The sequence below is a fragment of the Lonchura striata genome, chromosome 3 (genome assembly GCF_050655825.1).
Source record: "Lonchura striata isolate lonStrDom1 chromosome 3, ASM5065582v1, whole genome shotgun sequence".
In the NCBI taxonomy this organism is placed as follows: Eukaryota; Metazoa; Chordata; class Aves; order Passeriformes; family Estrildidae; genus Lonchura; species Lonchura striata.
In genome coordinates, this window is record NC_140705.1 from 60845935 (window position 1) to 60870780 (window position 24846).

Here is a 24846-nt window from a genome sequence, read left to right on the forward strand (position 1 = left end):
CACAGACTTTCTGCTTTCCTCCTACATTCACACAAGTTGGCACTTCTTTTTACAGCCCACACTTCTTAAATTAGTCAGGGGATGAATTAATTTATCAGTCTGAAGGGGTGGGAAATAGCAAAGGCTGCACCTACTGATTCAGCCTCAATTGTGGTATTTGTCATACTAATGGACAAAGAGCATCTGCTTCCCATCAGTGCTGTTCATGTTTGCTGAGAAGTGACTTATCAGAGAGAGATGACTGAAAAAGAACAGAAAGATATAAATACATTCTTATCAATTTCTTCTTAAAGCCAGTTCAGATGTAGTTTTTAATTTCCATTGTTTAGAGTAATTAAAAAAGTTTCAGTTATTGTTCATTTATTGTATTACTGTATTAGATGTACTTCCCATGAGAAATTTCCTTAGAAGGCACCCAAAGGCAAAATTCATAAAATCAATTTGCAATGCTACCTTTGTGATACCATGTATAGGTCTGTGTTTTAGTTTGGATTTTTTTTTTCTCTTTTTTTTTTTTTTTTTTTTTTTTTTTTTTTTTTGCTGAGTAGCACAAGAAAGAGCAGTAGTCTTCTCTAGTTCTTTGGAGTTTTTTTCCCTTTTTTTTTTTTCCTGACAGGGTTAGTGGAAATTGGAAATCTTATCTTAATTTTTCTTGGCTGCTTCTTGGGTGGCTGAGGAAGGTGAATGGCAACCCAGCTGACACTCTAAGACGAAAGGCTGTGCTTTTAATGGAAATGTTTTCATTTACCTGTGTTAGCAGACAGCACAAAAAAGTATCATTTAAAGGTGCCTTTGCGGGAGAAATAGAGTAATTAAGCAAAGAATTTTGAGTATAAGCTCATTCAAGCATTTTTCATCTTGCTCTTGTTGCATGAAAAGACTAATGCAATTAAAGAACACATTCATTCACTTAGTGAATGTCCCCATTCTTTAACATGACTGTATGCTGCTTTACTGAGAACGACCAAGGTAAGGATCTTTCTGTATATGGCTGAGAAAACAGAGTGGTGTGAAAAGCAGAGGCTCTGGCACAAAAAGGCTCTTTTCCCTTCAAGGGCAGCATGCCCACAGTCTCATTGTCAAGACCTAATGCAAAAGGACAGCTTGCAGGGACAAGACAAAAGTTTGTAAAGTGATTCTATTTTGGAGGGCGAAGATGCCCAGAAGAATGCTTTGACTCCCCACCAGCAATCTTTCTTTTGAACTCTTCTCTTCTGCTCATAGGGACAGAAGCTGATGTGCTGGTAAAACTGGAATTGTTATTAGTGTACTATAATTCCAACTTTTTCTAGGAAAACAGTCTTTAATTAAATAAGAAACTAAATCAGCCTACTCCTATATGCTTTTCTCAAGAGTAAATAAAATTAATAAACTAGAGGCTTGGAAGAAAAACCTTCTTATAAAGGCATGAGATCTGCAACTATTTCTGAAACAAGTAGCATCATTTGCCATTTGAGATAGAAATCTGGATTAGGTGGTTCAGGAGAATGATCTGGCCTGCTAATTTCCTACATTCTTATGTTTTATGTACACTAGTTTTCTCTGACAGAATGGCCCAAGCTGAAAACTCAACTGTATTCAAGGCTACTATGAGCTGCTGAGTATTTGGGTGTGGAGGTTTGCTGTGATCATCTGTAGGGGCTTACCACCACCACACATCTTCACAGATCTTGGTTTCAATCACAACTATAAGCAGAAGTTCCAAAATAGCCCAAGAAAGGAAGTTCCCCAAGTTGTTTTTAAAATCAGGAAGTAGAAGAATGCTACTAAAGCCTCCAGAGCTAATACAAATGCTAGTCTCATTCACAGGGTATGCCATACTTACTGAATGCTTCTGTAACTCAGACTTTCTGGGTTTCCCCATGCTTGAATATATTTTAGAAGCAATATAAGGAGACTGTGTCTGGCTGTTCAGAAAACCACAGTCCCTGAGGACCAGACTGCAAAAAAGAAGCATTCAGATCAGGTGTTGCCTGGGAATTTGCTCTGCAGACATCTCAATGCAGTAAGCATGGAGAAAGGGCAGGGTACAGACACCGTATGGCTTAACAGACACCGTATGGCTCAGGACTATTATTGATGTGAATTATAAATGTAGTCTGCAAATCTGCCTGGGCTGTCCCTATTTTTTTCCCCCAAGTAAAAATGACAGAATTGTGTAAGCACACAAACGCTGTCTACCTGTGTATATGGATGTCTGCATCTATTTGCATTGATCCTGTTAGTTTTTTCCTTAAACCGTGCACTTTTATCAGGAAAAAAAGATAATAATACTCAGAGAGACTCTGGCCAGCCTCCTCAAAATGCAGGTTTTCTTGTTCTGTTTGGGATAAATTTAGAATACCATCAGCTCAGAGCAGTGGCCAGGAGGCTGTCTATTACAGTTGTTGTGTATCCAGTGTTGTCTGATAGCCATGGAAGACCTTCCTAAGGCTGGGACCACTGTCTGCACTTCCCAGCACAGAGTACACAGGCTGATGGCAGCTGGTTCTTGAGAACCAGTTAGAGCTCCCATGACCTTCCCCCTTGCCCTGGGGGTTGAGGGTCTGGCTTCAACATCTTCCAGGTTAGAAAATATTTTCAATAGGTTAAGTTTTCTACTCTGAAAAGAAGATTTGTTTGTTTTATTGCTTTTGCTCTGCCTGTGATGATGCCTCATACTGCAAAGAAAAGGACAAGCATTGAGAAGTCTGCGAACTGGCTGGCAGTGGTTCTGGGGACCAACCAGGATCTAGGGAGGTCTGGAGAAGAATGAAGCTACTTCGGGTCATGTCTTTCTCACCTTGCCTTGCAAAACCCATATTCTCCATCTGTCTTTTGTCCTAGAAGTGGGGAGGATGACAGAGGTGCTGCTGTTCTAACATTGCTATCAAATGAGGCTCTCATCTGACCGGACACTGAGGCACCTCAGGAATATGGGCAGACACAGAATGTGCCCCAGTGACTTGGACTGATAAATGACATTCAGCATATTTAAAGTGCAATAGCATATTTAAAGTGCAATCTAGACGAGTGTCAGTGTTATGTCACAGAAGAGTTATTTGTATTTATGCTGATGGATACAGGTGTTTGTGTGTGTGTGTGTGTGTTTTTGAGTTTCTGAAGGTCCACAAAGGAAGTCATCAGTGAAAGGTTGAAATCCCCTACGAGAAAAATGTAAAAAAAATAACTTGAAGTCACCCACAGGTGGTATTGACAAATAACTATTTCCCAGGGGTCCAAGAGAATTTTCGCCTTGGTTTGGGCTGACTGAATGCTAGTTAGTGATGCATGATTGTGACAACAATTCTTCTCTGTGCTACCAAATAATCTGAAACCTTTCTCTGACTTTTTCAAGTATATTGTGGTTTGTAATCACTAAGTCTGTCAGCTGCTGTGAGGATGATAAGTGCAATGGTCATCTCAGCACTGGGGGAAGACCCAGTGGGGCAATGATGACCAGCATGTCCCAGGAAACAGAATTCTGGTCATAGGAAGGATCAGTTCAGCAAATTTCTCAAACAACAAAATGCACACAGTTGCTTTCAAAAGAAAAACACAAGTCAAGCTATGTCACTTGACTGGCAACAAAATCAAGAGCTTATTAAAAAGAAGTTGAGTGTATCTGAGTTGTAGAAACCTTTCATGCTTGCATCTGAGTTGTAGAAAACTGTCATACTTGCACAACAAACCACCGGGTGTTGAGGCAAGAGACTGAACAGCTGTCATGGATCTTATGATGCTGTCTGTCATGTGAACCAGGTTTGCAGAGAAAATCTCTCTCATGTGCCTTTGAGATAGTTACTCTGCAGATCAGCTGCCATGGCCCTGGCGGAAGGCTTTCTATGCCCCCCACTTTATATCATTTCGTATGCTTAAACCTTTACTCTCAAGAGTCCTTAGCAGCCTTAATGAGAGAATTGGGCAAAAGCCCCCAGTCTCAGCAAGGTGAGCCTGGGCAAACTCTTACCTTTCTGTACTCTCACCTTTCCGTACTCTCTTGTAGATTGTTGCAAGGCTAAAAGTTATAACTGGTCAGATTAAAGGGACTGTATTGTCCCTGCTTCCTTGTTAGTTCATTGCATGGAAGCAGACCCCACTTGTAGTTTTATCAGCCTCCCACATGCAAACCGCTCAGAACCATCCAGTTCCTCTCTGAGGAGGAGGATGGTGTGAAGAAATGTCACCAGTGATTACTTTTTGAGTGCACAGTGGGCTGGAACATCCTCTCACTGGCACCTGCTTTAATGTAGCCTTCACAGGAGGCACTCGCTGACATGTGCATCCCATCTGCTGATCTGCCTCTGCTCTCACTCCTTTTTGCCTGCTTTCTGCTTGGTCTGGAGGCATAACATAAGAGGCATGAGAATAGTATGGACTAATGCTGCTGAAGGGAGCCTAGGCAGGTAAATGAGATGCACTTCAGGGCACAAAAGAGCAGAGTGAGAGCTTCTGCTGGGAAGATGAGTTTAAGAGCAAGGTACTACTGTTGAATACTGAGAGCAGTATGGTGTTATTTCCTAATTGATAACATTTGGTACTTTCTACCTCCCCAAAAGCTTAGTGGGCTTCAGGCCCCTTCCACAGAAAGATGCAGTCAGCAGGGACATTAAAGGTTTGTTACTAGCTTCTCTTCAACTAAAGTATAACCATTACTGGAGGTGTTGAGAGAAGTGTGAGTGTACATGCACCCTTCCATAGGATAGCTGGTTAGTAGTTTTGAGGTTAGCCAGCATTAATTGGGATGACACTCAGTGACAACTGGGGAGTCTGTAGTACAAATCAGCCATTATGTGTGCAAGTGCCAGTATCCATAATCAGACAACACACTAGGATGGCCTCTTGGTTTTCTCAACCCTTCTGTAATTGTTGTGTATTATATGGGAAGATACAAAAACCTCCTGAATTTCTGCAAGATCTTAATGGGATTTGTATTCTACACTTTTCAGTTTAACATTGTTCATGAAAGAAAATTATACCTTCCTCATTTTCCTGTGGTCATGTGTATCCTTTTTTTTAATGCAAGGTTTATTGAGAAGGAATGGTTCCTGCCTGTGAACAAGATTATTAGCATGCCAAAGTCCTGTTAAAGTCTTGTACACATGGTACCATGGTGAGGATGTACCAAAGGATATCAGTGATTCAGTGCCCACTTACAGTAAAGGATATTGCACTAAAGGAACATCTCACTGTGGCCCCATAAGTTAGTCCAAGGCAGAGTTCATTCAGAACAGTTCCTTTAGGGACACATGAAATCTCTTCATTCATAAGATTTTGGCTGGAACTAGATCTTTGAATCATACTAATTTTTTAGAGACGAGTCATTGACTGAAAGCCTTATTTAGGGCAATTCATCTCTTAATCCCAGTATTGCAATGTTTTTGTGCCATATATCTTTGACAACTCAAATCAAAACCTAGATGCTGAACCAAATCCCTTTTCTCTCTGCGTCCCCAGACCTAGAATTCCAGGCAAGCACCCTGATATTAAATCCATCCTCTGTATTATCTGGTGCAGTCTAGGTCATGGTTATACGTTTTACCATCTATTTTCTATAGGGGTGATTTGGGGGTTGCATCAGGTAGACTCCCTGTACTTTTCACTGGTACTGAAAATAAAAGGGATCAAAAGGAAAGCATTGCCTAAATGCAGGTTGGTTTTATCTCAGCCATGCTTAGTGCACAGTGGTCATGAAGAAGAGCAAATGGAAAGGTGTAATACCTCATGCTGCTGGAGCCTGCCTAACCTCCCCCTGACAATAGCCTAATCCAAAATTTGCCAAAGCAGTTAGATTCTCAGCTCCTATTTTAATTCAGGATGAGTGGGTGATTAAAAAGGCAATAGGTCCCCTAAGTATCTTTGAGGATCTGATCCTTGGCTCCGCTTCCTCACCAGACTCCCCAGTGGTAACTCCCCAGCACAAGGATACCCACAGCTGCCAAACCTGCTCCAGCCTGCTCCCACTGAGATGGTGCAGAAGTTGTGGAAAAGGAGACAAAATCCCACCATCCCAACAGCACATGCTGCTTCCATACCCTCTTCTCTTCCAAGGAACAGGGACTAGCATGTTACCCATACCATACAAAGCAGAACCCTCATACATGTGTATCATTGTGAAACCCCCATTCTGTGGTTCCTAATGGAAATCCCCCATTTTGAGAACAGAAATATTACTAAAAGTGATGACTATTTCATGACAGCAGGCTTTTATAAGTGCTCTCTCATACAGCCACAATCCAAAAACAGAGCTCTGGTATTTTTTCCCATTTTCTGTGGAAACTTATCCCTGTTTAAGTTTGAACACCACCTAAACAGAATAGTTTACCTGGGATGCCTGGAGAGCCAGGCTGTAGGAATGGGGCCCTATCTAGTGATACCTACACAAGTACAGAAACAGCTGCCCAAACCACTGTGAGAGAAGGCAATTTTGGCGGGAAAAAAGTTCATTCTGCAAGACTTCTCATCTTGCACATTGAGAAAAAGAGAACAAACACAAACTGAATTTTGAGGAACTAAAACTTGGATCTGCTAAGCAATTGTAAAGAATAAAAAAGAGAAGGAAGAGAGGAGAACAACCAGTGTCTGACTGCAATTTCCTTTTAATGAATTACCTCTGTATAAGAAATTATGCAACTACCTTCAAGCTGATGAAACTTTTTGATTTTTTTTTCAGTAAGTACAACACCATCCATTTAGAAACTAAACTGGAAAATGCAGGCATGGGGTTTTTTTCCTTATTTTTATTAAAATCACCTTATCTACACAGAACCCTGGCCAAACCACAGCCACCAAAATTCTCTAAGGTAAGCTAAGAAAAAAACAGTGGTTGACCAAAGAGAGGATATTGTTCCCATTTTTATTGGATTCTTCCCCTACTCTTAAAAATAAGAAATCTGTGGGGTATAAAATGGGCCTTTGTCTCTCAACCAGGTACTTCAGTGTACTGAAAATGAAAGAGTAGAATTTTAAGCTCTGAAGTGATACATAAGCCCAAATGCAAATATTTTCATTGGCTCATTATAAAAGTAGAGGAAAGGGACAAACCTATTAATTATAAGGATAAATCAGTCATTTCTGCCTTGGTACCAAAAGTATTTAGTCATCCTCCAGCCCAGCATGTTCAGCTAGGTACTTGTCTGTGCACTTTTCAGCAAAGTGATGAACTGAATCAAACACTTAGGCATACTGAGCATCTCAACATTCACACAGATGGTGTCACAGTGGTAGAAAGGAGTGTTCACTGGCTTGTCATTGGGATATAGAGCGAGTAGTCCACTCTATAATACATCCATCCAGTCACCACCCCAATGATTTTTTTTTGAAGATTAGATATTAAGTTTATGAAATTGGCAGCTACCTCTTACCTTCAGCACTTCTTCTATGTTTAATATATAAGGCAAGGACTTTCTTAGGAGCTTGAAGATACAAAGTAGTTCCAAGTACTTCATTGCCATGCAGCTCTTCCCAAGCTTACATTGAAGCAAGCAACTCCTCATAGAGCATGTAGACATCAGGTGACACCATTTCCACTATCAGCCTGATGATGAATCCATAGCCTCTGCTGTGACCATGCTGGAGCCCCCAAGTCAGATCCCTTGCCAGAGGTCAGGCAAAGCGAGGGGAGTTCATGCTCAGAAATGTTTCGAATTACAAAATCTAGATAAAATGGCCGGTTCAGTCACCATATTGAATATTTATTTCACTGGCACATGATAACATGTTGTCACATTTTTATATATTATCCTGATGATAAGCTGCATGGTTAAAATAAATGTGTAAGTGACATGGCCAGAAGGTGACTCCTGCATTCTGATGTGGCAAGTAGAACTGCAAAGACCTTGGAGGGACAAGCCCTTGTCCCAACAAATAATGCCCAGACAAAAATGTATTTTTCTCATGGCACTTCAAAGCATGCTTTCATTTGTCAAAGGTTTGCCAGGATGGCTAAAATTAAGATCTTCTCTTTGCTGTGTAGTGCATAGGATGCAGGAAAGGGAATAGCTGCTGAACTATTTACAGCTTCTCCTGTATGTACCAGTTTTCATCAAAAGATATCAAAGCACCTTATGCAGTGCAGTGACCTTTTATTTTCAGCATATTATTAATCAGAAACTGAGGCAGAAATAAGGCAGGCTAGCTTTCAGATGCTGGATGGAAAATTAAAGGGCAAACTGAAGCATGTCCCAGAGTTCACCCACAAAATCCCAACACAAAGAAGCAGTTACAGTCTTTGGTTAGTCTGAAAATTCCCTAATAGGGAGATAACTGTGTGGTAGCTTGTTTACGTGTATGAGTTGATTACTGAGTGCTGAGTAAGCATGTTCCATTGTTAAAGTAAGGACTTTTTCCATGTTTGTGACGTTCATTAGGACTGTTACTTTAAGGCCAGAATGAAAATATTATCTGCATTGTTTATTCATGTCAGTCTCACAGTTATGACAGGTTTACGTTGCAGCACACTCTCATCCAAAAAAACCTGTGAGAATATTTGGTTCTGGAAGCAAACAGAACTAGGGAGGAGGGAGGAGGGACAACCATGGGACATAAGAAAGGCCTCACAAACTCCTCTTCCAGCAATCCAGCTCTCCTAAAACGGCCCAGACAGGTGTCAATTACTATGATATGTTCTATCTTCAAACATTGCTTTGCTGAGTATAGCATTGGAGGTGGTAATGGTTGTAAGAGGTTAAATTTGAAAGATAAATTCTGGAGATTTTTGTATAATGCAATGATAGCCACTTTGCCCTGCCACATACTAAATAGAAGAACTCCATGACACATGTACCATCATCTTCAGTTTGGCGTAACTTACAGGATAATGAGTGTTCATGTTTACTCTCTGAATACTGAGTTTAATTAAGTTCCACAAGGAAAAGATCAGTTCACAGTGTTGCACAAGCAGAACTAAGACTGTAGCAAATATGGTCTTTGGTTTGTACAAATCTTACAGCAGTTATTGAACTGTACATCTTTTGGCTTAGCATTTTGAGATCTTTTGGTGCCTAAAGGAAAGAGGATTCCACCTCTCTTTGAAAAGACCCTTCTTGAGGTACTTCTAGGGTATCTAATCTTTTCTTAACAAGTAGTTACTTGTTAAGTAACTGGATCAATGGATCCAGTAAAATTCAGAGATTTCTTCTCAACTTGTACTGAGTGTGAAAAAGGAAAGAAAGACCTGACGAATGGTTTTGTATCTGTATCATTTGGCCTGGTTAAAGATATATCCTCCCCTCACAAAATTTTTTGCTATTTCTCAGGCAGTTTGTGACTGTAAGAACACACACAGGTAGTGCTTTCAGAGAAAAAAATCCCAAAGAAACATCCTCTGCTAAGTGGGAGAAAAGGTAAAGCTCAAACAAAGCACAAACAAACCTTTAAAAGGAAGTGGAAACAGAGAACAAATTCTTCCTTTCAAGCCTCCACCATCACTGAACAGGAAAATGAACATTGTGGCATGCAGGGCACCTTCTCTACATTCTCCTTAGTGTCGTCTCTGTGCAGTGACTGCAGGACTGAAATAAAATGCAGGGCCCAGAGCAGAATTAGTCAAGGCACCATAACAGCACCTGGTTTGCATGTCAGCAGCATAAATTAATGGCTAACTTTGCAGGAACACAGGCCTGAAGGGAACAGCCTGACCTTCAAGCTGGGCCCTCTCCAGCAATGGGTCAAACAGCTGAACTCAAAAGCGTTTTTTCTTCCTCTGGCCCCACTCTCCCAAGGGGGAGATCCCAGCTCCTGCTTGCCCTGCAGGGTGGGAATTTCTCCCTTTTTCCTGTCCTGGAAGTTTCACTCCACAAATGTGGAGCTGAGGACCTGGCTGCCCTGGCTCTGGGTGTGGCAGCTCCCAGTGCCCTCCAGTTGTGGTGGCTGGAGCTGGAGCTTGAGCCAGCCTGGCCTGCCCTTGGGCACCTCCACTCCCTGCATGTCCCTTCCTCCCAGCAGTCTCGTGATGCCCTGCAGCAGGAGGCAGAGCCTGTGCCATGAGAAACATTTGCTCTCAGAAATCCTCATAAGGTAGTCATGCTTTAAAATGGGATAGCAGTACAGAAGTGGAGTGTTTATTTAAAACACTAACGGGGCAGCTGTTGCTAGTAGCAACAATATGGCAATCACCAGCTAATATGGAGATGTTTGTTTCGAATTTATCATCTTGATTTTGATGGGCAGCCAAAACTTCACAGAACATTTTATTTTGCAGTGTGTGGATGTGCAAGGACACGGACAGCACATGACAACAAATAATCCTCTCGAAGCATGGGGTCAAATGTGCTCAGGGGAGTTCAGCTGTAGTTAGCAGAGTTGTCCCTGGAAATATTTGCTTTGCCTGACACTGCTTTTGCCTAGAGAATGGAATCTAGATGTGCGCTCATAAAAGTTCCTATTCTTGGTGAATTTAGTGGTGTTGAGGACTTGGTTACTGGCAGTTGTACTTATTACTTAGGAAGCAGGTGACAATACAGGAATGACAAACTCACAAGGGCAAAACAATGATGAAGAGTTTGGGGATGTTTCCATCAAATCCCTGGGGCTCAGAGGAAGCCAGCTGGAAAGAAATGATGGGCAAAATCCAATGACTTCTGGTTGTTTCTCCTGGGCACCTATGGTAACAGCTGTGTTGATGGCACTTGCAATGCCTGGAGCAGCTCCCATGCTAACAGGGCAGTGGTAAGGTCTTGCATTGCTGAGCCTGTCTTTCTTTTCTAGTTTTTGTATCAACAGGACACACGTACAATGAAACCCCAAATTACACTTCAGCCAGGTTTTCTTGGTCTTATTATGGACTGGCTCCTAGGACAGTGCCAGTCTACAGATCATATTTAATGTGAAAGTGAGATGACTTATGCCTGAAAAATCACATGGAAGTTAGAATTCAATGTCAAATCCAGGTTCTTTTTTGTTTCCCCTAATTCACATTTTGAGATCTGAGATCATTTTGATGCTGAAATGCAATGCAAAACCGAAGGTGCAGAAACAAGAGATATACAAGCTTACATGGAAAAAGAAATCTAAGAAAATATTTGTGCTTATCCTGAAAAAGCAAAATCAAGATTCACACCACTCTGTATTCAGTAAGAAGCATAATCTGTCCCTGACAGCAAATGAGCTTGGCAAAAAGTCCGATCTCAGTTTCTGATTTGCAAATGAAGAACATAAAGAAGCAAATTAAGTGAAAAACCTGGTGGAGTAACAACAACAAAAAAAAAGTAAGCATATCACTTTTCAATATTGTTTGAGTACCTTCAACCAGGAATCTTGCAAAGAACAGATTTCATACTGAATTACACGTTCTTTACTATTTTCATGTAAGCAAGCAAAAGTTTAGATCTGCATCTGCTCAGTCAGAAATGATGGGCAACTTCAATTCCATGATTCCTTTGGGCTAGTCATCTCAGGGAACCAAAGAAATGAGTAATTCCCATGTTCCCATGTGCCACAGAGATACAATAGCAAGCTGAATGCAGACACAGCCAAATAGCAGCACAGACCCTTTGGACAAATGGCCCACATGTACCTGCCTTCAACAACTAAAGAAGCATCCACTGGACCCAGTCACCTGAGGATGAGTAAAAATCTTTAGAGCTGCTAACTTAGTCCTGGGGGAAGCACCCATGAAAGAATAAACAAATCATACTGAAAAGCAAATGCAACTGAAATTGTGTCATGGGAAGGGGATAGAATACACCCTGTGCTGTATTTATAGTGTTATTTTTTTGATTTGTAACTTTTTCCCATGCAATAGTAGCACAGTGTGTAGAAGAGTGGTGCAATCTAACCCACACTGCAATCTAACTTTGATATCTAATTTAGGATAGAAATCAGCTGAACAGAGCTGGGAAAAACTGACAATGTGTTTCACTTTCCAAAGGCAGGTTTAGCATGAGCCCAGACACCTGACTAAACCTGTAGGAGTTCAGCACCGGCTGGGTTGATGGTTCTTGTTCTGAATTATTATAGGTAGGAAGTAGAGACTGGTCTGATCAAAGGCCTGTCTGACATCTTTTCTGTGATCAAACCCTGAACCATGCCTATGCATCCCACAGCACACTCTGGAGAGTGGTAGGAAATCAGAGCTGCCTTCAGAAGGCAGCTCATAAATGTGGCCCGTTTCCAGGAACCCACTTGTCACCTTGTTCTTTGAGTTCATGGACAGATTGTACAGAGATTTCCCTTCCAAAAAGCAACCAGCCCAACAGCTTTCTGAGTTTGGCACAACTGCTTTCCTTATTTTGGTAAATGTTCCTATTGTTCCCTGGGGAGACTGCAGCTGTGGCAGTGAAGACAAAACTGGAATACAACCCCTTTTCCACACGGAGAGGCACAGATGAAGGCTCTTTCTGCTCTATATGGGCTTGAAAGGATCCCTGCTCCAGGCGCATTCTGCTGTACCCATCTCACAACTATGCTCCTGCTGCCTCCTTGCTGGTATGGTAACAGGGCAAAGGTGAGTTTCAGGATTCATTAATATACTCCCTCCTTCCTAAAAGCCATGGTGTCAAACATTTGCAAAAGTAATAGAAATAAACAAAAGTGAGCTGTGGCTGGGGTTTTCCCATTTGTGGTTTGATAAGGAGAGAAGGAAACAGACAGCCTCCAGTCACAGCAGATTTATTTTTTATTTGTTTTTTTTTCACTGTCAACTCCTGACTTATTTCTCATGCCAATTGATGTTGCTCTTTCATTGCTATGGTCTAGGGTCCCTCACATAGCCACAGTGTAAGTGTAAGAGAAGAAAAGAGGATAAAATGCCTAACTTGACTGGAGCTCACACAAAGAGGAAAATCACTATTTGGTCCATGTTTGCAGCAAGTGCTATATAAGCCCTTCCTCCAAGCACTGGTTGGGCAGAGGGCTTGGGAGTGGACCACAAAAGCAGCCATGGTCTGGGAGGAGAAGGGGGCTGGCTGAGACACGGGGAAACAGAGGAATCAAACTGATATCCTGGCTTCTATAAGGAAAATGCCTCACATCTCAAGGGGCAAATACAATCCTTAAGAGAGCTGGATCCATCCAGCCGTGGCTGCTCTGCAGGACCTCCCTGCTCCTGCTTTCTCTCCAGTAAAATACTTCAGCAGAACTGAGGGAAGCATCCTGGTGTACAGCAGGGGAAGAGCTTCTACACAGGCAAGTCCTACAAATTCACTGCCTCCACCAAGCCATGACTTTTGTCTAAACATCCAGTGTTTTTGAAGGACAGTGCATTCACTTAGTCAGGGATTGATTGGGAGAAACACATTGACTGCAAACAACTCTAGGTGTACCCAAGCCACCTGCCATAGGTTCTCCTTGCCCCAGGGCAGTGGCTGTGGTACAACAAACACACTGCTCTGATGCATCGTGCTGTAAGATCTGTACCAAGCTGAGGGAGGAGTGGACCATAGCAAATGCTTCAAGTCTGCAAAGCAGAACTGGGAGGTGGAGATGGAATCAGCCTCCTCAGGGAGAGAAGTTGTTCATACAAGGGAACTTAACTTGTAAATATCTCATATGACGGGCCTTTTCTGTTAATATTCAGGGTGGAGACTGACTTTGTGCCCTACATCTGTGTTACCTTTTCCATACTGATGGGGAAGCTGTGAAGCTGCTCTGGCAAGTAGGTGTGAGAGCAGCTCTTCTGACCCTGAAAGCCTGCACACAGCTCTGTGGTGTTTGGCAGTAATCAGCATGTGCTTGCTTACTGCTTTTCACCAAGCCAGCCAAGATTCCCTGTGTTGCCCATACTATTACTCTGCCAAACGATAGCATTTTAGGATGCCTGCTTATTTGTAATAAGATAGGCTGCTTTAAAGTAATTTTGATATAATTTAAGTGTTTGTGATACACACCCCAAAAGAGATATTAAATAAAGAATGGTATCAGGAGTGTAAAAAAATCAAATTATTTTTCACATGGGCAGGCAGGCCTATACACACACCTTCCACATACAACAGCCATTATATCCCCACAACTGTTAATGGATAAGAACTAATAGGATAGAGATACAGCAGTGTGTGCCATTGGACAGTCTGGTGATGTGCTATCAATACATCACCCGTTACCAAATCATCTCCTGGGAAACTCAAAGCCCAGTGCCTGTGTACAGCCGGTGCCAGAACTGTAATCTAAGCTTCTGGGCTGGCTAATAACCACCCATTAAACTCACATTTTCTTCACAAGTCACATATTTTCCAGATCAACCCCATGTCTTAATCATGAAACAGACTGAGCTTAGAAATACATCTGTGCAGAGTGCTAGAAGTGAGGGCAAGGCAGAATTTCACTGCATAGGTCCCCTCTGAGATACTTAACAGACAGGTATGCTTGGATATACATTTAACAGATGTAATGAAAAATAAATATTTCTTGTTGAGGAATCCTACTGAAACAATCAGCAGTGGTGCTGCAGCTGACAAGGAGCCTCAAAATAAGTTCTCAGGAGAAAGTGATGTAGGATGACAATATTTCTGCAAGCATGTGCAGCAGTCCATGAAATTTAGATGGGAAATTACAAATGTAATGGAACTGATAATTAACAAAAAATCAGCTAGAGCAGTGAGTAAAAGATCAGTGGTAAACACAGAGGGCTGCAGACTAATTGATTGAGATTGCTGTAAGTTTCAGCCCTAAATAAGTCACCAGACCAGTGCCACTACAGGAGCATGGAAATCATGGGCCTCAGGAGAACTTAAAAAGTGAACTACAGCAAGTCCTCCCACAGAAACAGAGCAAGTCTCCATTTGCTCTTCTGGACACATCTTTATTGAACCAAAAGTGAATTTTGTGCTTTGGATTTCTACCAGAGTTGAACAGAGATCACCTTTCTGTTTCCTTTCTGTTCTGCGTGAAACAGGGTCAGTGCTACACTGGCCGGGTCTGATGTGGTTACACAAAGAACAGCTTTGAAGGTGAATTCAGCAGCAGACGTAGCCATTACGTGCATCTGCAAAGCACTGTGCTAAGACAGTCCCATTCACTGCACATGTGAAAAAGAGCATCCACGAGGGAAGCAGCAGAAAGGCCACAGTTTCATAAATGTGCTTTCCACCTAAATCCACTACTGAAGAATTCCCAACCCTGACTCTCAGCCTTAAGTCCTCCTTTTCACAAGATTAGCAGACTGGCACCCAGAACAATGTTGCAATTTGCCTCAGTCAATAAATCAATAGAAATAATATAATATATTTAACATCAAATCTTAATGAATTTTCATAATGGCCTGGTAGAGTGAGTGCTGTATTCCTGATATGCCCAAGTTGCAGGGCAGTCAGCAACAGAATGATACAGGTCAAGCAGAGGTAGATTTTTCCTAGATTTTTTAAAAAATCTTTTTAGTTTAATAAAATTTTAAGATGTACACACAAATTCATCTTATTAAGATTTATTTTAAACAAGACTTTTTAATGGCATATTGTCATACATTACTAAATTACTACATAACACCACTTCGTCTATAGATATCCAGTACCTAGATTCTCAAGAACTACTTAGTACTGACAATATGTGTGTCTACATGTGCTTGTAGACAGTAAACTGTTGCAATTAGCTTTTAAAAAATTAAAAAGCAACATTTCTCTGAATCTTGTCTATTCCACTGCCCCGTTGTTTTCACTATTCTTAGTGTAACTTGATCTGGCAGAGTGTTTTTAAACTGTCAAAGCTAATGTCTCTGAGCAGTCAAAGGACAGACTGTACCCACTGCCCTTTAATGGTAAAGAGAAGCTTCCCACACTGCAGCCCCCTCTGCACATCTTACTTCGTTCTGGTGATGATAGCTGGAACCTTTACCTGGCAAGTGTCTCATCTTTTCCATCCATAACAACTACCAGAATTTCTTTTTTTTTTTTTCTTTAACTGGGGGAAAACCCAAAAAAAGAAAAGTATCTCGTCTAAAAGGAAAGAGGAAGCCAGAAATTTGGTAGTGTCTTGGTCCTGCCCCATGATGCTTCTTCCTGCCTGTGAATTTCCACCTGCCCCTTCTGCATATATAAGGCAGCACACGTGGTATGCACTGTTTAGTCGCTTTCCTCTGTCCAAAGGATTAGTAGCAGTGGGGAGTGATGCTGTTTCTCCTTTCCTCTGCAGTTCACGGGAGGTGAAGGAGCTCTGGCTGGACTCACTTCTTGGGTAAGTACCGCCTTTGAAAAAAATCTGTGGCATCATGGTTGAAATCAGTGGAGAGCTTCAGATGCAGCTGCACACAGATGTGCAAAAATATACATGGGGGAGAGGTGCCCCCACTGCTGAGCATAGCTTATGGGTAGAGCTGACTGAGCTGCTCAGCCTCGGGTGTGCAGATTAATGACCATACATAGCTGTCACCACTTTTTGCATGGATTAAAAATGGAAAGTTGTTTTTATTTTGTTTTAATCAGGAGGCAGATAGGGCAGCAGGGCTGAATACCCTTCCAGGGAAGGGCTTTATAGTTTACTTGTGTGGGAGATCTTGCTGGTTCAGGACCATACACAGTAGATTGGCTTACAGAGGAGAAAGCCAAGAAGGGTGCAGTTTTACAAGACTTTTTGTCCATTCCCTATTCAACAAACAGGCAAACAAAAGGACTGAAGGAAAATAGATTGTCCAGAGCTCCTCCAATCAAACTCCTAATGAAAGTGTTAAGCAGCTGTAATACTGTGAGTATCTTAATTATTTCAGCTCTGTCAACATAGTGACTTTGAAAAGCTCTGATTTCCAAACCGTAGGATTCAGTTACTCACCCAGTGTCTTTGTTTTCTTGCCTAGTCAAAGACACTAAATGCTGGAAACATGGAGAGTCTGATTGAGTGCCAGACAGAGGTAAGCAGCCCTTACATTTTCCTGGATCCTTCTTGGGTACTGGTGTGAGATACCTTAGCAAAATAGGGATGACTCCTGCAGTAGCTGCTGGCTGCCTACCCTCGCTCAGGAGTGGGCAGAGCTTTTCAAAGGCAGCTCTGTGCCACACTGAGCAGAGGGAGCGGGGTATTGCTGTGGGCAGTCCATACATTCCTCTGGTTCACCAGGAGCTTTGCTCAGGGATCTTGAAGGCTTCAAAGCCATCAAGGCTCTCTAGAGGAGTTTGGGGAGAACACAAAAAAGGAGCCTATGTCCAGCTATGGCTTCTCTGGATCAAAAGTGCAGCTTGAATGAGTGCAGGGTTGGGACCTTCTGGCACGACTGGGGTGTCAGGCTGCAGAGTTTACCACAGACCCCTTTACCAGGGTCAGTTCTGGGCCAAAGCACCTCTTTAGCAGGTGTTGGGCTTGTCTGTTTATTCCTCAGATTTATGAGGAGCTGCAGCAACATACTGGTGGCTCTCACTATTGTGGCAGTTCTGTAACCCTAGCATGCTTTTTGCAGACTGATGCCAAGAAATGTCCCCTGTCAATCCCAGCAGAAACTGAAGACAGACTTTGCCTCTCAAACGGTGAGTTTCAAAAACAAATAGAGGAACTGCCTTCTTATATAACTCTTGCAAGCAGGCACTTGTGCAAAACCACACGAAACTGCCTGCTCCCTCTCCCGGACAGCAAGCCACAGTTCCCATGCAGGAGAGGGCTTAAGCCCTGGAGTGCCACTTATTTGCAAGTTATGCTCAGTGGCAGAGGTGACAGTGCTGAGTGCCAGAGGACTTGTATTCCCATTCCCTGGTCCTCAGAGACAGGTTTCATTGTGCTCCCTCGTAGCAATGGGAAGTAAATGTGTTTCTTTCTCACTCAAGCATTGCCTTTGAGGTGTGGCACTGCAAGTGAGCACTGAGTACTGTACCAGATGTTGCACACCAGAGCAAATAAACTCTCTTGGCAGCAGCACCAGCACTTGTTTTTTCTCACCATGCAAAACCGCAGTAGCTGTAAACAACCCAGAGCAGATCATTAATAGGGCAGGGTCAGATATGGAGCAGATGATAATATCAGACCAGTTTTCAGGAGTATCAGAAGCTAATATTTTATATTACACTATAATGTTAAGTTACTTTCTCAAATTTTTTAACCCCTACCTACCAAGAGCTTATGCTAAGTCACAAAGAGAGACCCTGAGTATTTCTCATCTGGGTAAGACAACTTCATTTTGGAGTAGAAGGCATGACATTTATTGCAAATTTGCAGAAGGCAAATCCTTTAGAAATTTTCCTCGCAAAAGGTTCCTTCTCTCACTGTTTGTGAAAGGGGAAAAAAAGGTGCACCCCTCCCCAGCACAACTATCCTCTTCAAATTCCTGGCACTCCTCTTTATGAAGCAGATGTAAAACCCATGCTAAGAGATTTCTAACCATGAAGCCAGTGAGTGCTTGCTCTGATATTCCCATCCTCTGGAGCAGGTGTCATGTTCCACTGGCTGGGGGACAAGCACTAGCTCTAGGAGCATTGTCATTAGAGCTGGCTCCAGAGCTGGCAGAGCTGGTACTGTATGTTTTCATTTCAGGCTGTGAAAGAGGTCAAAAAGTAGGAGCCCCTTCTTCTACTCTTGCTGTAGGGCTGAGGCACAACCAGATCACATAGTGAAAATTGTTGCCATTGCCAGCTGCCCAAGTGGTATATCTGCCTCAGAGTTATCAGAGAAACTACTGCAATATCAAAAATCTCTATAAATGTTATTTCTATGCCATGTATGTTCCCACTCTCTAAGAAGAAATGGTGATTAGAGTGCAAAAAACACCCAAACTAAAACAGGAAAGGTGGTGGCCTTAGGGGTATGGCCACAGTTTCACAGTTTAGGCAGTTGTTTCCCTAGTAACCACTTAGTTGTCTCTCAGTTTCTTCCAGTTTGGTTTGTTTCAACATACATCTCTGCACTGCACACAGACGAAAGACCACATAGTGCTCTGTTGATTTTTTAATTTTAAATTGATCCCTTTTACTTGCAGCAGATGGAACAAAGAAAAGAAAGAAGGTCATATCGCAGTCATTTACTCTGAGAAAAAGCCTTACCAAAAGAAATTCCTCAGGACAGCTAGACTTGGGTGCCAAAATCACTCTGTTTGGCCATCCTCTGGCACTTATCTGTGGGGAAGATGACACATTGCCCCAGCCAGTCCAGGTAAGGAGATACCATATAGTGGAACTGTTTAAAAAGGCCTGGAGTGTCAGGACAAAGGGGGAAATGCCTTCAAACTGACAGAGAGCAGGGTTAGATTGGAATTGGGAAGAAATTCTTGGCTGTGAGGGTAATGAGGTCACCCAGAGAAGCTAGAAGCCTTCCAGGCCAGGTTGGATGGGACTTGGAGCAACCAGCTCTAGAGAAAGGTGTCCCTGCCTATGGCACGGGGTTGGAATGAGATGATCTTTAGGGCCCCTTTCAGCCCAAACCATTCTATGATTCTGTAATACCTCTGACTTAAATGTGAGGCAGGATACCCAATACTTTTGCTGCATCATCCAGGAGATGATTCTGGTGTTTCCCAACACACATGCCCCTGATAAACTCAGGGCCCACCCCAGATGTTGAAAGAGTCAGGTGTGAGGGTTTTGTCCAGCCTACCCAACTTTCACTGGAAATAACTCGGAGTGTAGAGAACACAGGACTAGGAATGAAATATCTGCTTCTTAATATAATCATCTGTGATTTTAAATAAGTAATTTAAATAAATCTTTCAGCCACATAAACTTCCAAGGATTTCTGTATTTCCATGAAAAACGAGTGTTCAGCTATGGACTGTCACAAAAAAATACCTAAACAATAACTCCTGAATAAAAATGGTCTTGTAAGAGTTCTTCAACTGAATTGGCTTTCTCAATAGACATGCATTTGTGTCTGATAAGTAATATTTGCCTAGCTTGTGAGAGAGGGGATGTGAATTAAGATTTAAGCCACCCCTTGCTTCCTTCTAGAAGTAAGTAAGGATGACTGAACTGAAGTTAGTGGGATTCATCAGTTGAAAAAGAAAGTGGATTAAGGGAAAATCGTGAATACTTCCCATGTAATGTACTTGGAGCAAGAACTAGATACTGAACTAATCAGAGTACAGTGTACCTCCAGACAATTTTTCTTCTATTTCTAAAGAAATGTTCACCTGCTAGCTTCCCTCATCCAAGTAACCATTCTTCCTGTCCTGTCTGATTTTTTTTTCCCTACAGGATCTCCTAGCCATATTGTATATGAAAGGACCTTCTACTGAAGGGATATTCAGAAAAACTGCCAATGAAAAAGCACGAAAGGAGTTGAAGGAGGACCTAAACAAAGGCGAGAATGTTGATCTGAAAAGCAAATCTGTGCACCTGCTGGCAGTGGTTTTGAAGGTGAGTAATTCTGAGCTACGCTGATGGGAGGACATTGCTAATATGCACAGGCCCAATCCAGTGCTCCGAGCTGATCTAGGTGGGACTCGGCTAGAGCCAGAACTACGTCAGACTGAATTCTTCAAGCTTAAGAAAGTTTGGCCTTTTCCACCTGATTGTCAGTCCTACTTGTTAGGCTGCTGATTTCCTGAGGAAACTCACCTTGTCCTCTTGCTCAGCATCCTCCTGGGGAGCAATAGTGAGATTTGTGATTGAAGGAAAAGCAATTGAAAGTTGGATCCCGTTCCTACACAAGTGCAAGTGCACTTGTGTATTGCACTTATGCAGTGCTGATGGTCAGGTAGTTCATGCCAGCCTGGCTCTTAAAGAGTCCAGGTGACAGTAATATTCTCTCTGTGCTCAGGGATAGTGTCAAAACTTCATGTAAATCTCTTGGCCTTGCAGGACTTTCTCCGAAATATTCCCTCCAAACTCCTATCAACTGACCTCTATGAGAAATGGATGCAAGCTCTAGAAAAGCCAAGCAAGCAAGAAAAAATTGAAGAATTGAAAGAGTAAGTTTTTCAACCAGGAAATTTTGCAACCAGTGCCATGTAATGGAGTGGCTGGTAGAGGATAACAGTGTCTTTCAAAATCAAGAGTCTCATTTAAAAGCCTGCCATTTGTATCAGCTTGCTATTTCACCATGGGGTTTGGTTTAGAGGGCTCCAGCAGCAGCACTTCCTGAAGTTACTTCAGATTTCTTTATGAAACCATGAATGCGGGAACAGGACAGAGGCTGCAGTGCCTCAGCTAACACGGTCACGGTGCTGTGGGACAGGCACTGACACGGAGCCTTCACATCTGCTGGGGGTGAGGTTGGGCACATGGAGACCACCACTTTGTTCTGCTCTTCAGGAACAGGAGGTGTGGGGGCTGACTGGGAGTGCTTTGAAAGCCCCACAGCACAACCACAGGCACTGGGAAGCCTCCAGTGACATCTCTTGGCACCATTCTTTCTATTCCAGGACATGTGTTTCCTTTCCACCAAGACCTTGTAGTTCAAGGTCTCATAATTAACCACACACTCAGCTGCAGATGGGGATTTCTGAGAGATACAGAGAGCCCACACATGCCCCTTTCTGGAGGAAGTGGTGCCACTCTAAGTTTAATTGAGACTTGCTCAAATCAAGAAGCAGAGGCCACTGCACCATCAATTAACGTGACATTTTGTTTGTGTTCACGCAGGGTGGCTGACAAGCTGCCGAGACCAAACCTCGTTTTGCTCAAGCTCTTGCTCTCTCTGCTCCACCACATCAGCCAAAATGCTGAGACCAACAGGATGGACTCCAGCAACCTGGCCATCTGCATTGGCCCAAATATGCTGAGCCCAGGGACGGACAGCGCGCTCCCGCTGGAAGTGGAGAAGGAGATGAATGACAAGGTGCCTGAACTCACCGAGCAGCTGCTCCCTCTGGGGCAATTTAGAGCATTCCATAGGGATCCATCCCACTGCCACTGCAGCAGCTGAACAGAACAGCACCCCTGGACCTTGGGGGTGCCCCTCAGCTCACGTGTCCCTCAGCCTGTGATGGGATGGGCCAGGCTGCCCCTCATCTCACCTCCTCTGAGCAAAAGCAGCAGCTGCTCTGCAGCCCCTTAAGTCACAGCTCCTGCAGAGTTTGCATGTGGAGGGCAAGGGGCACCCGTGGCCATTGTCACCCCTGGGCCCTTGGGCAGCGAGGCCAAAGCTGTGGCTGCTGGTGTTTTGTCTGTATTGGGGCAGGTCCATCTGTCTGCAGCATCAAGCCTTATCCCCCATGGTGGACTCACCCTTGGACTTTAAGCCAGGATTTTGGCACAAGCCACCCTTCTCTGTGTTGTCCTTCCTACAAAGAGAGCAGGCAGGGTGAGGAAAGAATCTTCAATATGTCTTGACTGAAATGGGCTGTTTTCTGTGTGCAGGTGACAGTGCTGGTGGAGTTCCTCATAAACAACTGCTTGGAAATATTTGAGGGAGACATTGCCTTCCCCACCTGTGCCTTGGCTGAGGAGTCACCAGAGCACACAGACAGCTCCACAGGTATGAGAATGGACTGGGGATGTCACCAACTGGGGTTGCTGGGCCAATTATTGAATTTGATATGTGAATATATCTGTGGAAACACAGAGGATTCAAGACTGTTGAAGCCCTCTTCTGAATTCTCTCTGTGTCGTTCTCTTTCATCCTCAGCTAGTCAGTGAAAACTAATGTCTGCTTTCTCCCCACAGAACAACTCTGTGCAGCTCATCAGAATGACTCTGCCTATGACAGCCCAGATCCTGAAGCAGAAGGCAGCCCCTGTCCCTCTGAAATGAAGGAGGCCAAATGGAGGAGTGCTACTGTGTGCAGAAAGTGTCCAACAAATAGCTCTGCCCCTTCCCTGACTAATTTCAGAAATGACATCAGTACAATGGACAGGAGGTACTCAGAGTCAGACCTGTCCTTCCAGAACTTCCTTGATGACACAATAAGGAAACAAAGGCTAAACAAAAGTGAGGACAATTTTCCAATTCAGCAGAAACTGGTATGGATGGAGGCACTGGAGGAACGTCTTGCAGGCTTACCTTCACAATTATCAACTGACTCTCTACCCAAAACATCCTCCAGTTGCTCCCTGGAGAGCTCTGATGGCTCAGTTTTCACAAGCTCCCCAGTAGTTTCACCCTCTAGTCCCAAAAAAACCTTTTTAAATAGGCCTCAGTCCTTTTCCACCAAGGCCACCGAAGACTGCAGTACACCTAGCAGAGAGATCAAAAAACATTCCATGTCATTCTCTTTTGCAAACCGCAGGAAAACACTAATAAAAACCCAGAGCTGGGGGCCTGGAAAACCCATGTTTTTTCAGAGGGACAGTTTCACAAAGAAAGAAGATCAGTTCTCCAGTAGAATTGTCCAGGAGGGCAGCTGTAATGTTGACAAACTATTGCCTGTGGAACATCAGCAAAGGCTCCGTCTCAGGTCAGTCGATGAAGTCTTCAGACATGTAGACCAGAAAAACCCTAGAAGACCTCCCTCTTATGAAGAGGCTGTTAAAAACTGCCTGGCCACTAAAGTTCCCTCCCAAAATCTCACGGTTCAGACTCTGAGACTAGCAGTGTCAAACCAGGATGTTTTGCTGCCTGATCCATGCAGCCACAGTGCACAGGACACAGCATATATGGATCTGAGGGATCTACGCAGTGCCAGAGTGTCTGCAACAAAGGATTCTGACATGGAAAGTGAAACCTTCAGCATCACTGTGGGAGCAAACTCCCGTGTGAATTTACCTGTGACCCCAGGAGTCTACCGAATGAGAGCCATGTCTGAGTCCTATCAAAAGAACAAACTCGAATATGTGGCTCAGAGGTGCAGCCAGCCTGTTTTTGAGGTAGAGCAGATCCAGTATGCTAAGGAGTCCTATGTTTAAAAAGTCTGTCCTTCCTCTTTGCACTGTACAAAGTAAATATTGTAAAAATAGACATCTTGTTAATCATTTGTAGGATTTTACTTTCAAGAGACAAAGAATAAGCTAGTTCTGCATGAACTTTTTTTCCTGAAGTGTCAGTAATCTTGACATGTCACATCCTTTCACCACAAGAGTTGTTGCTGGTGAAGACCTGTGTATCATTGTATAAAAATGTAAGTTAGTGTGCTGTACATAACCTGTTGTATGGGAAGAGTAGTTAGCAGATGATAAACAGTGTTGTATTTGTTTTCCTCAAATGACAATTTCAAGGTTGGCAGGTCCAAAACCTGTCTCACCTTCTTTTTGTTTTCTGTATGGTCACAGACTCTGTACCATTTTTCATGTGTGTATGAGTGCCAGGCTGATGCAGTGCTTTGCTGATTTTCTGCATTAAATGTGGGCTGGCAGTTACCTTAATGGGGGAAGAGCTATTCTGTCATATAAGCCATTTCAGCACTCTTCCATAAACCTCCTGTACCTGCTACCATTCCATCTTCCTGCTTGCTGGTGATAAGAATGATCTGACCACTAAGCAGCATAGTGTTGTACACTGAGCCTGGGGTTAGAGCCCCGTGTGGTCATTATGGGAATGTATGAAGTAACCCTCATGTGTCCTGAGGTGCTTTTAGACTAACTAAACTGGACAGGCAAAGAAAGGAAAAGCAAGAAAGAAAAAAGGAAAAATGAACAAAAACTCATATAAGGAAATATTCTGGATTCCAGATTTAAATAGTTATAGTTCATAAAAAAAAAAAGACAAAAAAGAAAATCCTAGTTGATGTCCTTATAAACTTGTAAAAATGACTGGAAGTGCAATGTGCTTTTATGGGTCAGCATAGCCTTAAACCAGAAGCAGGGAGACATTTTTCTCCTGTGTAACTTCACTACAATAAAGCATTTTTCTGCATGAATGCTTAAGTGTCCATTGTCTGATTTTAAAATATCCAGGCCCTACATGTACTGTACCTACTTTTCTACAGATACTGCAGGTCTGCTTGAATGAAGTAGCATAGCTGAGTAGCAGGAAGAAAAGTAAATGATCAGCAGTATCACTGCTATTGTTGTAAAATGCTGCAGGCTAAAAAACCCTCTCTGTCAGGAAAATAAGTTACTATGCAACTGCAGCTAAGCTGCAGAGAGGTGATGCTGCTCCAAAAGTGAAACACATTAAAAATAGCATGCCATCTTCTCAGGAATTATGTTTT

The 24846-nt window shown here is 42.9% G+C and overlaps 1 protein-coding gene across 4 annotated transcripts in view; it reads left to right on the forward strand.

Moving 5' to 3' along the window:
• TAGAP (T cell activation RhoGTPase activating protein) overlaps window positions 1-24552 on the forward strand; it is a 37586-nt gene extending 13034 nt beyond the window's left edge. For 2 of the 4 annotated variants that reach the window (XM_085576677.1, XM_021540421.3), the window contains exons 2-11: window positions 16042-16083; window positions 16506-16590; window positions 16700-16753; window positions 17297-17363; window positions 18803-18975; window positions 20013-20174; window positions 20619-20728; window positions 21402-21597; window positions 22119-22236; window positions 22425-24552. In XM_085576677.1, coding sequence (XP_085432803.1) covers window positions 16564-16590; window positions 16700-16753; window positions 17297-17363; window positions 18803-18975; window positions 20013-20174; window positions 20619-20728; window positions 21402-21597; window positions 22119-22236; window positions 22425-23602 — 2085 coding nt within the window. In that variant the 5' untranslated portion in view covers window positions 16042-16083; window positions 16506-16563 and the 3' untranslated portion in view covers window positions 23603-24552. Of the gene's footprint in view, window positions 1-15880; window positions 16084-16505; window positions 16591-16699; window positions 16754-17296; window positions 17364-18802; window positions 18976-20012; window positions 20175-20618; window positions 20729-21401; window positions 21598-22118; window positions 22237-22424 lie in introns of those variants that run through there. The other 2 variants (XM_085576675.1, XM_085576676.1) reach the window with 2 other exon arrangements.
• The last annotated feature ends 294 nt before the right edge of the window (window positions 24553-24846 follow it).